This window comes from Anser cygnoides, chromosome 28 (assembly GCF_040182565.1).
Source record: "Anser cygnoides isolate HZ-2024a breed goose chromosome 28, Taihu_goose_T2T_genome, whole genome shotgun sequence".
Taxonomy (NCBI): domain Eukaryota; kingdom Metazoa; phylum Chordata; class Aves; order Anseriformes; family Anatidae; genus Anser; species Anser cygnoides.
Genome location: NC_089900.1, coordinates 4,660,650 through 4,677,747, shown reverse-complemented (window position 1 = coordinate 4,677,747; position 17,098 = coordinate 4,660,650). Strand labels below are relative to the sequence as shown.

General features: G+C 54.3%; 1 protein-coding gene across 1 annotated transcript in view; it reads right to left on the bottom strand.

Annotated features, from left to right (window-relative positions):
* Positions 1-1,503: 1,503 nt before the first annotated feature.
* Positions 1,504-17,098, bottom strand: part of LOC136787207 (coiled-coil domain-containing protein 81-like) — a 17,583-nt gene continuing 1,988 nt past the window's right edge. The window contains exons 4-9 of the mRNA XM_066984337.1: positions 5,349-5,712; positions 4,846-5,102; positions 4,377-4,447; positions 3,860-3,948; positions 3,626-3,743; positions 1,504-1,654 (exon numbers count right to left, since the gene is read on the bottom strand). Coding sequence (XP_066840438.1) covers positions 1,504-1,654; positions 3,626-3,743; positions 3,860-3,948; positions 4,377-4,447; positions 4,846-5,102; positions 5,349-5,712 — 1,050 coding nt within the window. The remainder of the gene's footprint in view (positions 1,655-3,625; positions 3,744-3,859; positions 3,949-4,376; positions 4,448-4,845; positions 5,103-5,348; positions 5,713-17,098) is intronic.

The following is a 17,098-nucleotide window of genomic DNA, read 5'->3' as shown; positions in this document are numbered from 1 at the left end:
GGCCTGAGGGGGGGACCCGGCCCGTGTGCCCGGGGCGCCCCTGCCCGCCCCTGCCCGCCCCTGCCTTTGCTCGCTCCCTGTGCCTCACCGCCTTGTCTTCCCTTTTCTTTGCGGTGTCGAATGCACGAGAAGCCCGACAGGCTCGGGAAGGCGGCCAGTCACTTGCACAAGAAGCAATAGGGCTGGATGCTCCTGAAATGCTGCTTGTTGCTGGCCGGGGCGGCACCCTGCCACAGTCATGGTGACAGCCTGGCAGCTTTGTGCCTGGGTATCACTGTGAGATCAGGCTAACAGGATGAAGGCTTTGTTCCTCATCCCTTCTGCTGAGAGAGGGGTTTTGCCTCTCGGCAGCAGCTATCCCCAGGCTCTCAGCATATTTAAGCAAACTAAATGCAGCTACAGCCTCTTCTTTGTCTGAGACCTGATCTCAGCTGATGAGGAAGGAATGGGACCAGCAAATCCTTTCTGGCTGCAGCAGCTCAGGCCCGGCTGCCCTGGCCCTGGGGCAGGAGGAGCTGCCTGAAGACCCCCAGGGATGGCACGGAGGGGCTGCAGGCCTCCCAGGGGCTGGCTTGTGCCTCGGATGTCCCATCTGTGGGGCTGAGCCCTCTGTGCCCCCAGGAGCTGCCGTGCCCTTCAGAGGGACTGGGGCTGTGGTGGCAGTGCCCAGAGCCCTGCAGCAGCCTGCTCCGGACACTGCCCTGGGGCCAGCCCAGCATGAGAAGCTGGGCTGGGCTGGGCAGAGGGCAGGGAGGTGGGCAGAGGGCAGGAAGGTGGGAGTGCCTCCACAGCAGAAAGGGATCCCTCAGCCTCTGTCAGACACCCCTTCTGCCTCTCCCCTCATCCAGACCCTGCAGCCATGCGGTGCCACGTGCACCCACCCTTCCAACCTGTGATGAGTTTTAGGCCTTGGCGGTAACCAAGGTCATGCCCGCTTTAGGAGGAATCAAAGGGTGTCAGAGGCAAGCCCAGGACTCAGGGACCGGGCTCCTGGACATGTCCTGACATCACTCAAGAGCTACTCGAGTGCCCCAGGACGGGAACGGAGCCGGCACACACTTACTCAGGCTGGAGTCTCTCCAGCTTGGCTGCTGCTCCCAACTCCTCTGCTGGGGCAGGGTTCTCAGCCTTCCTCCACCTCTTCCTGACCTCCTTGCTCCTGGGCTGGGCTGGAGGACGGGGAGTCCAAGCATGTTGGCTGTTGAATCGCTGCAAGGAGAAGACGCTCTCATCAAACAGGACTGGACACACAGGTGCTGTTTCCCAGAGGACCTCTTGAAAGGGCCCTGCAACAGGACCTGGGAACCAGGCGACTCGGCGCTGCCAGCCCACGTCTGGCTGCTGCTTTTATCCCTCACTTTCTGCTGACAACCTCTCCCTCACAGGGAGGAGCAGGCAAAGCCCTGCCCTGCGGCCTGGTGCCCGTCCTGCTCCCACCACCCTGGGACCTGCCGCCCTCGGAGCCCTGGCGGAGAGGATCGCTGCTGTTCTCAGCGCTGTTGATCACTGCCAGTAGCTGGGGTATCTGTTGGTCCTCCCCCTCAGACCAGGCTTCCCATGCAGCCATTTCTGCCCGGGCTTGCTCTTGTAGCTTTCGGTACGTGGGCCATGAGCTGTCTGTTTGGTCCCACTGTGAAGACAGGTTCCAGACCTCCTGGAGGAAAAAAAAAACAAAACAAAAACACAACAGCAGACAGGATTGGTCTCAGCTGTCCCTCAGGCCTAACCCGCACTCCTGCCCCCTCGCCTCAGCCGGTCTGTCAGCAGTGCTTCGACCCTCCAGGATGAGGGGCCCTGAAGCTAGGCCAGGCTCCTCAACTCGTGACAAACACAGCTGAACAGCCCGCGGTGACCAAAGCCCTCTGCCATCAATGACCCAGAAAGGCCTTGTTCCTTTTCCATGGCCCCTGGTCAAAATGAAGTGGCTCATGGCAACACGGGAGGCAGTAAGAGGCAGGGAAGGTGTGCGGGACGCCACCTTCTGTCTCCTGAGGAAGAGATGAAGGAGGTAACAAACGTGGAAATGAACGCATCCCAAGGGACCTGCTCGGGATCGCTCCACACAAAGAGGCTTTTGCACAGGCCCAAACAGCACGGTCATTGCAGCAAGGCAGAGCAGGTACCTGCAGCGCTCTCCTGGAGGCTTCAGGAGCAGGGAGCGCAGTGGTGGTTGTAAGGAATGGTCCAGCAATTCGTGCCACTAAGGGATTTGAAGGGTTAACATTGAGGCCTGGGTTTAGGTGATAAGAGAACAAAGGGATTTCTTCAGAGAAAACCTGCTGACTCTGCACGGACGTGCAGTAACTTCTGACATCCGGCCAAGAGAGCACTAGATAAGGAGGAAGAATATGAGCCTCCCCGTCTGAGCGGCCCCCAAGAGACTAACAGAGACTGATAAGCAGGCGCACCTGGGAGGACTTTGGATTCGGGAAACCAATTCTAATAACCCTGCCTCTTCTAGAAGTAGTAATGAATATGTATTAGCCTAGGAGCATAAAAACCAGCCGCCTTACGTAACAGGTGTGCGTCCTGGTGGAGCAGAGACTCCCGGCGCACCCAGCGCTGTTTGCTCGCCTCTATTCGTTTAATAAATTGTAAACTTTGATTGTAATCCTACTTGGGACTCAGTCATTTATAACAGTGGTGGACTTGGCTCGAGGAGCTGTTTCCTGCCTGTCTGCCTTCTTCGTCCCGGGGGAGCTGCCTGGACACGGGGGGAGCACACTGCAAACAGACACCAGGAGGAGGCTGCATGAGCCCAGGGGAATTCGGTCTCCAGTCCGCGCTCGCAAGCTGCGTCAGCCTCTGCAGCAGACGGCAGTTCCGCAGCGAGCGGGCGTATTGGACTGGCCGTGTTCTCTTCAGCAGAGACAGAGAGAGCCAAACGCGAAGCTGTGGCACCACCTGCCTTCAGGAAGGCTCGGGATGCCCGCATCCAGGCCCTTTTTGGTGGAAGAAGGAGAGGAGCGGTGTCTTGTGCAAGGACAGGAGCCGAGAGACACCATTATGGCCCGCCCGGGCTTTACTTCAGCTTCTCCTCTGTGGCCCTGAAACACGGTGCGCTTACGGGTGGAAAACAGATTATCGCTGCGGAGGGGAGCCAGTAACATTTGAGAAAGCCGTCAGGTAAGGAGGGCAGTCATGCCATCTCCCTACCTCAGCACTCTCTTGTGCCTGCCACAACGTTTGGGATAGCGTTTGAAAAAAATGCCTGAAAGAAACTTTTCCATCTGGTATCACAGCTCCTTAGGCTGGAAGAAACAGCAGGGGAGATGGGGCCACGGCAATCCTAAGACACGGTGAGACATGTTAGAATGAAGGCAGGGGACATTTGCTCCCACAGACAAGAAGATGGACTCTGCTGCAATGTGGGGGGGCTCCTGAAGGGAGAAGAGCTTCTGCAACAAGGCCCTGCATTCAGCTCCCCCAGGGATCGGGGCCCTGGTGGAAAATGAAGCTGGTGTGCCAGTCTCAGGCAAACGTGCTGCACGCTTGCCATCCGTTGAGAGAGCGGCCTCCGCTGGGACGTGTGTCAGGAGCCACCCTGCGGCTGGTGGGTCCAAAGGGGACATCTCTCCTGTGTGGCTGCAAGTGGCTCCTTCCTCCTTTCCCCCAGGGGTCTCACCTGGTAGACGGCTTCTTCTCCACATCTTGCTGCCTTGTGCCCGGCTCCCAGCTTGTCAGGATGGGGAGGGAAAGCTTCTTCCTCCTCTGCAGCAGCTTGCCAGGATGGCACTCTGAAACTAGGAAAGGAGGAAGCTCTTCAGAGCAGCCGCGTGGGCACTGCCTTTTAACCTGGTTCAAGTCAGCCAGCATGGGACAGGGACCACCTCCAGACAGCAGGGACCTGTTCCCTTACCTCTTCTGATCCTGCGCTCTCCTGAAGCTTCCTCCTGTGAGGTGGTGGAAGCTTTGGCCTCTGGCCTTCTCCTCACAGTCAGATGAAACCTGGCAAACAAACGATGACACGGGCTTGAAGAAGGCTGGCCTCCTACCCGTTGCAGCTTGCTGGCAGTAATCCTCCTGGTGTTGCACGAGGCATGGCATCCCTTTTCCGTCATGTCCATGCATGGGGTTTGTTGTCAGTCTTCCCGCAGCACCAGAAAAGGTAGCCTAAATTCCCCTCCACATGCAGGCAACTCTCTTTGATGGGAATCGGAACAGCGCGGGCACAAGAAACACAACCACAATGCCCCTCCGCTCCAGGTGAAGACACTCGTAGCCGAAACTCAGCATTAGTTAACCAGGAACCAGTCTCCCCGGGATTTAGCCCTGACTGGGTGCTGAAGGTGGAGACCCAGCCGCGCACGTTCCAAAGCAGGAGGTGGGAAGCCTCCCGCTGGGTCAGCCAAGGGCTGCGGAGGAAACGCACTCACCTTGGGATCATCTGGATCCCACGAGCGGTGGTCTCTCCACTGAAGGCGGTCAGATGTGCCGGCCACATTCTCTGCAAAGAGACACAGACCTGCTGGAGGGTTTCTGAGGCGGTTTTCTCACGGCTCTCATTGACAGGAAGCAAACCTGTCTCCCAAGCCAAAAGAAAGCCTTCTCTCCAAAGCCCTCCTCCAAAGCCTCTTCCATGAACCTTTGTTCTGCTCTGGAGGAGCTGCATGGCAGAATATGGAGGCTGTACAGTAACACTGCCAGGCTTTTTGCAGGGGCAAGCGCCCAGATGCTCAGAAGAAACTCTCTTTGTTAATGGAGAAAGCAGCTAAGGGGGCAAGCGAGGGGAAGGGCATTTGACTGGCCTGCCATGTCCGGGCTGGCCAACAGCGGTCGGATTGCTCACCCTTCGCTAGGATTCCCAAAGAAATTGAAGTAGCCCTCAAAACCTCACCAACTTACACTGTGGAGCAGTGCAACAAGGCCCGCAATGCTCCCCAGACGTTTGACACAGTCCAGATAAAACTTCATGCACGGGAAACCATCTTCGCACGTCAAAACACCAATGTCCCTGAAGGCAAAGGGGACGTGCTCCTTGCTCCTCAGGAGGAAGCAGTACAAGAGGATGGTCTCTTGCACACAGTTCTTCACCACGTGCAGTGGGAAGGAGGTGGCTCGCGATAGCTGCACGCAGTTCAGCGGCTCGATCTTGACACCATCTGCAAGGAGAAGCAACATCCTCAGTGCCACGGCAAGCCCAAGTTGCTTGCAACGTTCAGAACAAGTTCCCAGAGAAAGGGTCGCTCAGAGGAACTGCTCCTGGGGCACAGTTTCTTTTGGGGGAACTCAAGCTGCACCCTGACCGTCGGAGACAATCCTCTACTTCTCCCAGGCCTTTCCAAAGAGCAGGGAGAACAAACCGTTCCGGACATGGGGCAGGAAGAGGGGGGCTGCTGCCTTCTCACCAGGGAGGATCTCAGTGGGACAGTAGATCTCCTCCAGCCACAACTCATCGATGTCCAGCTGGAAGAAAGGTCTTCGAATCAAGAGCAGCTCTTCTTTGCCATGGAACTGCTCTCGGACAACACCAAAGGTCCCGAGTCCCGCAACCCGAACGCCCTGCACACAGAAAAGACAGAAAGGCCGAGGAGGGAGTTCTTGAGAGACGGGAAAAGGGATGACTGTCAGAGCAGGGGGACACTGCTCTGTGCCCTGCCCGCTCCTCAGGGACAATGGGGCAAGGTGGGGCACTTTGGAAAGCTTTGCAAAAGAGCCGCATCCTCTGTTTCTTTCGTCACCCCCCTCACAGGATTTGCCAACATCCCTTGGCTAGAGAAGCGCCCGGAGGTTTCCAGCACACGGATTAGGCCTGGGACTGACTGCCAGCAACTGTCCTAGGCACGGAGCCAGGATATTCCCCCATCTCTCTGCTCGCCCTCCCCACTCAGGCCGCAGGGAAGAGTGAAGCCCTAGGGTGTGCCAAACACCTGAGAGGCAGAGCACATCTGGCCTTGGTTTCTCTCCCAGCTGGCCAAGAAGCTGCTCCGGGCACCCCGGGCAGTCTCAGAGCACTGCCACGGTGCTCGGGCAGGGATTGCTCTGCAGGGCCCAGGACACCAGCCCACCTTACTCCGCTTCAGCTCTTCCAGAATGTACTCGGATACGGAGTACCGAGGCCCCCTCGGGACCCTGGGGTCCCCTCTAGTCCTTGACTAGGGGTGTGGTGCTGAGACCTTGTTCAGGTCCCTTGAGAAAGGCTGGGCATTGACAGATTGGCAGTGGATTCATCTGGTCTCAGCAGCGTCTGGCTTCTTTTCAGGGTAACATAAATGTGATTGCCCTCCATCTACAAAAGCTCAGGCAGCTGGGGACAAGTCCAGCCAGCTCCCTCACTCTGCTCTGAGCCACAGGGAATCCCTTTGCCTCTCAGGTCTCACAACCATTCCCTGTGAGTGCAGCAGAAATGCTCAGGATTTCTGACTTCAGAGAACACTGTGTGGGCATGAAGTGGGGGAAGAGAATGTGTATAAAACATTGCCCCTAAAACTCCTTTCTGCCAACTACATTATGTAGCAGCGGAATGCAGATGTTAACATGCTGACATGAAGATGATCAGCATGCTGGAGCACCTCTCCTTCGAAGAAAGGCTGAGAGAGCTGGGGCTGAGCAGGGTGACCTCACTGCAGCTTTTCCGCATTTAAAGGGGTCTTCTAAAAATACGGAGAGCTATTTTTTTGATCAATCAAATCATGACAGGATCAGGGGAATGTTTTTAAACTAAAAGCGGGGAGATTTAGATTAGAGATTAGGAGGAAATTCTTCACTCAGAGGGAGGCGAGGTACTGAAACATATTGCCCAGATAGGCTGGGCATTCATTTCATCTGACAAAATCTGAAAATAAAACCTTGCCCTCCTGCTATGTTCCTGTGTACTCCCTGCACTGGGTCAGGACTGATTCCCTCGCGAGACCAGCAGCAGAGGCCCCTGCTCCTCATCGCACACTGAACCTTAAAAATGAAGCTCATGTCATGGAGCTAAATGAAAGATTCCAGCAGAGAAACAAAAAGCATTGGAGTATGGCAGGGGGAGGTCTACAAGGAATGGCATAGGGTTCACTCAGAGAAACCTGTCCTAACTTTTCATTGCCTTTTACTACATGTACAGATCTCCATACCCAACAGGCATCAGATGTCCAACAGCAGCTCCATCAGCGAGTTCCTCCTCCTGCCATTCGCAGACACGCGGGAGCTGCAGCTCCTGCACTTCGCGCTCTTCCTGGCCATCTACCTGGCTGCCCTCCTGGGCAACGGCCTCATCCTCACCGCCGCAGCCTGCGACCACCGCCTCCACACCCCCATGTACTTCTTCCTCCTCGACCTCGCCCTCCTCGACCTGGGCTGCATCTCCACCACTCTCCCCAAAGCCGTGGTCAATTCCCTCTGGGACACCAGGGCCATTTCCTACACAGGATGTGCTGCCCAGGTCTTTTTCTTTTTCTTTTTGTTTTCAGCAGAGTGTTATCTTCTCACTGTCATGTCCTACGACCGCTACGTTGCCATCTGCAAGCCCCTGCACTACGGGAGCCTCCTGGGCAGCAGAGCTTGTGCCCAGATGGCAGCAGCTGCCTGGGGCAGTGGCTTTCTCCATGCTGTGCTGCACACTGCTAATGCATTTTCTCTGACACTTTGCCAAGGCAATGCTGTGGACCAGTTCTTCTGTGAAGTTCCAAAGATCCTCAAGCTCTCCTGCTCAAACTCCTACCTCAGGGAAGTTTGGATAATTATGGTTGGATTCTGTTTAGCGTCTGGCTGTTTTGTTTTCATCGTGCTGTCCTATGTGCAGATTTTCAGGGCTGTACTGAGGATGCCCTCTGAGCAGGGACAGCTCAAAGCCTTTTCCACGTGCCTCCCTCACCTGGCCGTGGCCTCCCTTTTTCTCAGCATGACCATATTTGCCTACCTGAAGTCCCCCTCCATCTCACCATCTCTGGACCTGGTGGTGGCAGTTCTGTACTCAGTTGTGCCACCGGCATTGAACCCCCTCATCTACAGCATGAGAAACAAGGAGCTTAAGAGTGCTGTTAGGAAAGTGATTGCATGGATATTTCTGATTAGTGATAAATTTAAATGATCTACACAAATGACTTCCCTTGCAGGCCTGCTCCTTGTTTATCATTATTGAAGTTTTTATCCTCAGTATCATTTGCATTTACTAATTTCTTAGAAATATGTTTCTTTATTCATCGGCCACCTACTGCGGAATGAAACTGTTCTGTTTACTCTCGAGGCTTTATAATATGTGTATAACAGCAGGCCAGAGTAAACTCTGTGATAGCGTCTGCCTAATAAAATTGCATCTCCCCAGTGCTCTTCTTGAAGACTTGGTTCTTCTTTCAAAGCTGGTGCCAAGACCAGGGCTGAACAGCTGCTCCCCGAAAAGCCTGTTGCTCCACGGATAAGGCAAAGAAAAAGCTCATTTTGTGAGCTGTGAGAGACCGAGGGTAGGATTTAGGAGTAAGCTGTTGGTGTCTGATGACAGCAGAAATGGTGAACAGTCACTGAGGTACACAGCCGTGACTGTCCCACAACTGTCAGGGCAGAGGACATCCTCCAGGAAATTAATGGGGAGCTGCCTGAAGCTGCCACAACCATGGAACCCAGTGAGAGGGTTTGGCAGCAGTGATCCCAACCCAGCTGGGTCTACTTCTCACCCTGTGCAGCTGTGTCTGTTTGCTTCTGTCCTGCAGTTCCTAGGGCCAGCACGCATCCTTGAGACAGCTTCCCCCAAGCTATCTGTTGGCCCTTACCTCAAAAGTCATCACCGGACGAGGCTTCTCAGCTCACGTACACCTGAAGGACTGGAGTGAAGCTGTGATCACAGAAAGAGCAAGCCCTTGGATCCTTGCAACATCCTTGGATCTCTGCATGGCTGGAAGCCTGTCCTGGTTCCAGTTAGGACAGAGTTAAGTAGCTCATAGTAGCTGGTAGGGTGCTATGTTTTGGATTAGGATGAGAAGAGCGCTGATAACATGCTGATGTTTTAATTGTCGCAGAGCAGTGTTTACACCAGGCCAAGGACTTTTCGGCTTCTCGCTCTGTCCTGCCAGCGAGCAGGCTGGGGGTGCAGCAGGAGCTGGGAGGGGACAGACCCAGGACAGCTGACCCAAACTGGCCAAAGGGGTATTCCATACCATCTGACGTCATGCTAAACAATATATAGGGGTGGCTGGCTGGGGTGGGGGGGCCGGCTGCTCGGGAATAGGCTGGGCATCGGTCAGCGGGTGGTGAGCAATTGCATTGTACATCACTTGTTTTCTTACACATTATTATTGTTAATACTATTATCATTATCACTATTATTATTATTATTGTTATTATTATATTCCTGTCTTAATAAACTGTCTTTATCTCAACTCACCGGCTTCACTTTCCTGTTTCTCTCCCCCATCCCAGAGAGGGAGGGGGGAGGGTGAGCGAACGGCTGTGTGGTGTTTAGCTGCCAGCCGGGTTAAACCACAACAGTCCTTTTGGCGCCCAACGTGGGGCACGAAGGGTTGAGATATCGACAAATCTGACCAGAGTGTGTTAAACTAAAATTGGTATAAGTATTGGACCTGCTTAATAGTTGCTAGTCACGATGTTGATTGCCTTAATCTCCAGTCTGCTGTACCTGTATTCCAAATTGAGTTTTATGGTGCGTTACTTTCTGTATGTGCTCCCTGTTGCACTGTTTATCCTTTCCGGGCCCTGGTTTAAGATTGTTATGGTACTGTGCGGTGTAACAATGGCTTATGAAATGATGAAATATCTGGTCACGACTTTAACCTGGTATTTGTACTCAGCACTGACGTCGACTCTATACTTTGGAAACCGTATCTCGGAAACTATTAGCAATTACACCTATTGCCTGTTTTCGTTAGGGAGCCAATCTGTGAAGGGGGCAGGGGAAGACATGTTTCCCTACCTGTTCACTCTCCCTTTCTCCTTCACCACCACCCTCTTATCCCCCGAGCTAGTTACGGTGGTTCTCCGAGATGTTGAATATCCTTGGGATACTCAGACCAGCCTGCTCTTGTTGTTACGTCTCCTGAATGCGCTTCAGGTTTTGTGGAGGGTTAAACAACTACTTAGGAATCTCATCCGGAGATCTGTCTTGAGGCGGGATAGTTGCGAGTGGCAGGGAGTGTGGGAGGATATGGGCAGGTTTCTAGAGCAGTGGTCACCTCCAGTGTTTTGGACATTCACCCCTGAGCAACGACAAGCCTTTGAACAAATTAAGCAGGAAATAGTTCATGCAGTAGCCCTCGGGCCAGTCCGAACAGGACCAGATGTAAAGAATGTGCTCTACACCGCGGCCGGGGAGAATGGTCCCACCTGGAGCCTCTGGCAGAAAGAACCTGGGGAAACTCGAGGTCGACCCCTGGGGTTTTGGAGTCGGGGATACAGAGGATCTGAAGCCCGCTATACTCCAACTGAAAAGGAGATATTGGCAGCATATGAAGGAGTTCGATCTGCTTCGGAAGTGGTCGGTACTGAAGCGCAGCTCCTCCTGGCACCCCGACTGCCGGTACTAGGTTGGATGTTCAAAGGAAGGGTCCCCTCTACACATCATGCAACTGATGCTACATGGAGCAAGTGGGTTGCACTGATTACTCAGCGGGCTCGAATAGGAAACCCCAGTCGCCCAGGAATCTTGGAGGTGATTATGGACTGGCCAGAAGGCAAATACTTTGGGATATCATCAGAGGAGGAGGTGGTTCGTGCTGAAGAAGCCCCACTGTACAACAAGCTACCGGAAAATGAGAAGAAATATGCCTTGTTCACTGACGGGTCCTGTCGTATTGTGGGAAAGCATCGGAGATGGAAAGCTGCTGTATGGAGTCCTACACGACGAGTTGCAGAAGCTGCTGAGGGAGAAGGTGAATCGAGTCAGTTTGCAGAAGTGAAAGCCATTCAGCTGGCTTTAGATATTGCTGAACGAGAAAAGTGGCCAGTTCTCTATCTCTATACTGATTCATGGATGGTAGCAAATGCCCTGTGGGGGTGGTTACAGCAATGGAAGCAGAACAACTGGCAGCGCAGGGGCAAGCCCATCTGGGCTGCGGCATTGTGGCAAGAGATTGCTGCCCGGGTAGAGAACCTGGTTGTAAAGGTACGCCATGTAGATGCTCATGTGCCCAAGAATCGGGCTACTGAAGAACATCAAAACAACCAGCAGGTGGATCAGGCTGCTAAGATTGAAGTGGCTCAGGTGGACCTGGACTGGCAACATAAAGGTGAATTATTTATAGCCCGATGGGCCCATGACACCTCAGGCCATCAAGGTAGAGATGCAACCTACAGATGGGCTCGTGATCGAGGGGTGGACCTGACCATGGACACTATAGCACAGGTTATTCATGACTGTGAAACATGTGCTGCAATCAAGCAAGCCAAACGGTCAAAACCTCTTTGGTATGGAGGACGATGGCTGAAATATAAATATGGAGAGGCCTGGCAGATTGATTACATCACACTCCCTCAAACCCGCAACGGCAAGCGCCACGTACTTACAATGGTGGAAGCAACCACCGGATGGCTGGAAACATATCCTGTGCCCCATGCCACCGCCCGGAACACTATCCTGGGCCTTGAAAAGCAAGTCCTATGGCGACATGGCACCCCAGAGAGAATTGAGTCAGACAACGGGACTCATTTCCGAAACAACCTTATAGACACTTGGGCCAAAGAACATAGTATTGAGTGGGTGTATCACATCCCCTATCATGCACCAGCCTCTGGAAAAGTTGAACGATACAATGGACTGTTGAAGACTACACTGAAAGCAATGGGTGCTGGGACATTCAAAAATTGGGATACACATTTGGCAAAGGCCACCTGGTTAGTCAATACCAGGGGATCTGCCAACCGAGCTGGACCTGCCCAATCAAACCTGTTACGCACTGTAGAAGGGGATAAAGTTCCTGTAGTGCACGTAAGAAACATGCTGGGTAAAACAGTCTGGGCTACTCCTGCCTCAGGAAAAGGCAAACCCATTCGTGGAATTGCTTTTGCTCAGGGACCTGGATGCACTTGGTGGGTAATGCAAAAGAATGGGGAGGTCCGGTGTGTACCTCAAGGGGATTTGATACTGGGTGAGAATAGCCCATGAGTTGAATTGTAGTATGTTAATTATTATATAATACTGTATGTCATCACTACCATGATTGCTATATATCATAGATGAAAATGGTGATTAATTAGAATGTATTGGACAGAGTGTAACCTGAGCATGACATAAATGGTATGGAATAAGGGGTGGATATCTGTCCTGGTTCCAGTTAGGACAGAGTTAAGTAGCTCATAGTAGCTGGTAGGGTGCTATGTTTTGGATTAGGATGAGAAGAGCGCTGATAACATGCTGATGTTTTAATTGTCGCAGAGCAGTGTTTACACCAGGCCAAGGACTTTTCGGCTTCTCGATCTGTCCTGCCAGCGAGCAGGCTGGGGGTGCAGCAGGAGCTGGGAGGGGACAGACCCAGGACAGCTGACCCAAACTGGCCAAAGGGGTATTCCATACCATCTGACGTCATGCTAAACTATATATAGGGGTGGCTGGCCGGGGTGGGGGGGCCGGCTGCTCGGGAATAGGCTGGGCATCGGTCAGCGGGTGGTGAGCAATTGCATTGTACATCACTTGTTTTCTTACACATTATTATTGTTAATACTATTATCATTATCACTATTATTATTATTATTGTTATTATTATATTCCTGTCTTAATAAACTGTCTTTATCTCAACTCACCGGCTTCACTTTCCCGTTTCTCTCCCCCATCCAAGAGAGGGAGGGGGGAGGGTGAGCGAACGGCTGTGTGGTGTTTAGCTGCCAGCCGGGTTAAACCACAACAAAGCCTCTGCAAGCCCCATGGGAAAAGAGAGCCTACTGAGAACATCCTGATGCTCCATATACTATCCCCTCAGGCCATCAAGAAAGGTCCCTCAGCCCTAAGATCCAGCCCAGCTTCTTGTTGCATCAGCAACCAGGAGAAATTGCCCCAGAATACCCAACACTCTTGCGCTAGCAAGCAAATACGCCCATGTGTGTACATAAACACACCGTCTTGTACACACGCACAAACGTGCACACACGGATACAGCTGAGCACACACAAACCGGTTCAACTGGGAACAGCATTTGCCCAGGGTAGGCAGTGACTGGAGCCTCACAAAGGGAGAGATCAGTCAAGCTGGAGTCACCCACAGGGACAGTACCGAATTAAGATGTCCACAGGCAAAAGATGACTCTGCAGCTCCTGTGGGATTCAGTGGGAGACAGCATGCACAAGGAAGGGAAGACACACAGGGACTGATGCTGTATAACCTGCCAGGCACCTAAGCACAGCACAGCCATTTTTTCCCCTCTCCCCTCACAGCAGGATGAATGAGAGAATTGAAAAAGGTAAAAGTGTGAGAACTCGGGGGTTCAGATGGGTAACAACTTCATAAGAAAGAAGACAAAGAAATAAACCAACAAATATAAGGGGAAAAACAAATATGAAAAAAACCACCTTCTTCTCGTATTTATAGGCATTGGTGAGATCCCTTCAGACCCTCCTCTGCTCTAGGCTAAAAACGTCCCTTATCACCCTGAGCCCGTGTAGAAAGAAGCAAAACAAGGTCCCTATTTAGAGTCTGTTTTCTGGTGAGTGTGTTTGACAGCAACTGCGCAAGAAGACCCAAGCCCTCAGGTGCTATCCCGAGCAGCTTCCCTTCACGTGATGCAAATGCTGTGGCAAAGACTTATCCCTTGCTCGTCCCCGCCTGCAGTCACAGGACTGCCACCCAGCAGCACTGTGCCCAAGCTCCAGGAGCAATCGGGCCCAACCCAACACAAGGCCCAGGAGGAGAGCGCGGAAGTGAGAGCAGAGGAAAGAAGCAGCACCGGTTGCCGGGCGCCGATTGGCTGCCAGAGCCGCCAGGCAAAGGGAGCCCCACCCCCTGCCGGCTGCCTGGGGCTCGCTGCCATGGCAACCGTGCGACCGCCTGACCAGGCAGGGCGGGCGCCGCCATCTTAGGGGTCGTGGGCGGGCTGGGGGCGTCTCGGGGCCTGAGGGGGGGACCCGGCCCGTGTGCCCGGGGCGCCCCTGCCCGCCCCTGCCTTTGCTCGCTCCCTGTGCCTCACCGCCTTGTCTTCCCTTTTCTTTGCGGTGTCGAATGCACGAGAAGCCCGACAGGCTCGGGAAGGCGGCCAGTCACTTGCACAAGAAGCAATAGGGCTGGATGCTCCTGAAATGCTGCTTGTTGCTGGCTGGGGCGGCACCCTGCCACAGTCATGGTGCCAGCCTGGCAGCTTTGTGCCTGGGTATCACTGTGAGATCAGGCTAACAGGATGAAGGCTTTGTTCCTCATCCCTTCTGCTGAGAGAGGGGTTTTGCCTCTCGGCAGCAGCTATCCCCAGGCTCTCAGCATATTTAAGCAAACTAAATGCAGCTACAGCCTCTTCTTTGTCTGAGACCTGATCTCAGCTGATGAGGAAGGAATGGGACCAGCAAATCCTTTCTGGCTGCAGCAGCTCAGGCCCGGCTGCCCTGGCCCTGGGGCAGGAGGAGCTGCCTGAAGACCCCCAGGGATGGCACGGAGGGGCTGCAGGCCTCCCAGGGGCTGGCTTGTGCCTCGGATGTCCCATCTGTGGGGCTGAGCCCTCTGTGCCCCCAGGAGCTGCCGTGCCCTTCAGAGGGACTGGGGCTGTGGTGGCAGTGCCCAGAGCCCTGCAGCAGCCTGCTCCGGACACTGCCCTGGGGCCAGCCCAGCATGAGAAGCTGGGCTGGGCTGGGCAGAGGGCAGGGAGGTGGGCAGAGGGCAGGAAGGTGGGAGTGCCTCCACAGCAGAAAGGGATCCCTCAGCCTCTGTCAGACACCCCTTCTGCCTCTCCCCTCATCCAGACCCTGCAGCCATGCGGTGCCACGTGCACCCACCCTTCCAACCTGTGATGAGTTTTAGGCCTTGGCGGTAACCAAGGTCATGCCCGCTTTAGGAGGAATCAAAGGGTGTCAGAGGCAAGCCCAGGACTCAGGGACCGGGCTCCTGGACATGTCCTGACATCACTCAAGAGCTACTCGAGTGCCCCAGGACGGGAACGGAGCCGGCACACACTTACTCAGGCTGGAGTCTCTCCAGCTTGGCTGCTGCTCCCAACTCCTCTGCTGGGGCAGGGTTCTCAGCCTTCCTCCACCTCTTCCTGACCTCCTTGCTCCTGGGCTGGGCTGGAGGACGGGGAGTCCAAGCATGTTGGCTGTTGAATCGCTGCAAGGAGAAGACGCTCTCATCAAACAGGACTGGACACACAGGTGCTGTTTCCCAGAGGACCTCTTGAAAGGGCCCTGCAACAGGACCTGGGAACCAGGCGACTCGGCGCTGCCAGCCCACGTCTGGCTGCTGCTTTTATCCCTCACTTTCTGCTGACAACCTCTCCCTCACAGGGAGGAGCAGGCAAAGCCCTGCCCTGCGGCCTGGTGCCCGTCCTGCTCCCACCACCCTGGGACCTGCCGCCCTCGGAGCCCTGGCGGAGAGGATCGCTGCTGTTCTCAGCGCTGTTGATCACTGCCAGTACCTGGGGTATCTGTTGGTCCTCCCCCTCAGACCAGGCTTCCCATGCAGCCATTTCTGCCCGGGCTTGCTCTTGTCGCTTTCGGTACGTGGGCCATGAGCTGTCTGTTTGGTCCCACTGTGAAGACAGATTCCAGACCTCCTGGAGGAAAAAAAACAAAACAAAACAAAACAAAAACACAACAGCAGACAGGATTGGTCTCAGCTGTCCCTCAGGCCTAACCCGCACTCCTGCCCCCTCGCCTCAGCCGGTCTGTCAGCAGTGCTTCGACACTCAAGGATGAGGGGCCCTGAAGCTAGGCCAGGCTCCTCAACTCATGACAAACACAGCTGAACAGCCCGCGGTGACCAAAGCCCTCTGCCATCAATGACCCAGAAAGGCCTTGTTCCTTTTCCATGGCCCCTGGTCAAAATGAAGTGGCTCATGGCAACACGGGAGGCAGTAAGAGGCAGGGAAGGTGTGCGGGACGCCACCTTCTGTCTCCTGAGGAAGAGATGAAGGAGGTAACAAACGTGGAAATGAACGCATCCCAAGGGACCTGCTCGGGATCGCTCCACACAAAGAGGCTTTTGCACAGGCCCAAACAGCACGGTCATTGCAGCAAGGCAGAGCAGGTACCTGCAGCGCTCTCCTGGAGGCTTCAGGAGCAGGGAGCGCAGTGGTGGTTGTAAGGAATGGTCCAGCAATTCGTGCCACTAAGGGATTTGAAGGGTTAACATTGAGGCCTGGGTTTAGGTGATAAGAGAACAAAGGGATTTCTTCAGAGAAAACCTGCTGACTCTGCACGGACGTGCAGTAACTTCTGACATCCGGCCAAGAGAGCACTAGATAAGGAGGAAGAATATGAGCCTCCCCGTCTGAGCGGCCCCCAAGAGACTAACAGAGACTGATAAGCAGGCGCACCTGGGAGGACTTTGGATTCGGGAAACCAATTCTAATAACCCTGCCTCTTCTAGAAGTAGTAATGAATATGTATTAGCCTAGGAGCATAAAAACCAGCCGCCTTACGTAACAGGTGTGCGTCCTGGTGGAGCAGAGACTCCCGGCGCACCCAGCGCTGTTTGCTCGCCTCTATTCGTTTAATAAATTGTAAACTTTGATTGTAATCCTACTTGGGACTCAGTCATTTATAACAGTGGTGGACTTGGCTCGAGGAGCTGTTTCCTGCCTGTCTGCCTTCTTCGTCCCGGGGGAGCTGCCTGGACACGGGGGGAGCACACTGCAAACAGACACCAGGAGGAGGCTGCATGAGCCCAGGGGAATTCGGTCTCCAGTCCGTGCTCGCAAGCTGCGTCAGCCTCTGCAGCAGACGGCAGTTCCGCAGCGAGCGGGCGTATTGGACTGGCCGTGTTCTCTTCAGCAGAGGCAGAGAGAGCCAAACGCGAAGCTGTGGCACCACCTGCCTTCAGGAAGGCTCGGGATGCCCGCATCCAGGCCCTTTTTGGTGGAAGAAGGAGAGGAGCGGTGTCTTGTGCAAGGACAGGAGCCGAGAGACACCATTATGGCCCACCCGGGCTTTACTTCAGCTTCTCCTCTGTGGCCCTGAAACACGGTGCGCTTACGGGTGGAAAACAGATTATCGCTGCGGAGGGGAGCCAGTAACATTTGAGAAAGCCGTCAGGTAAGGA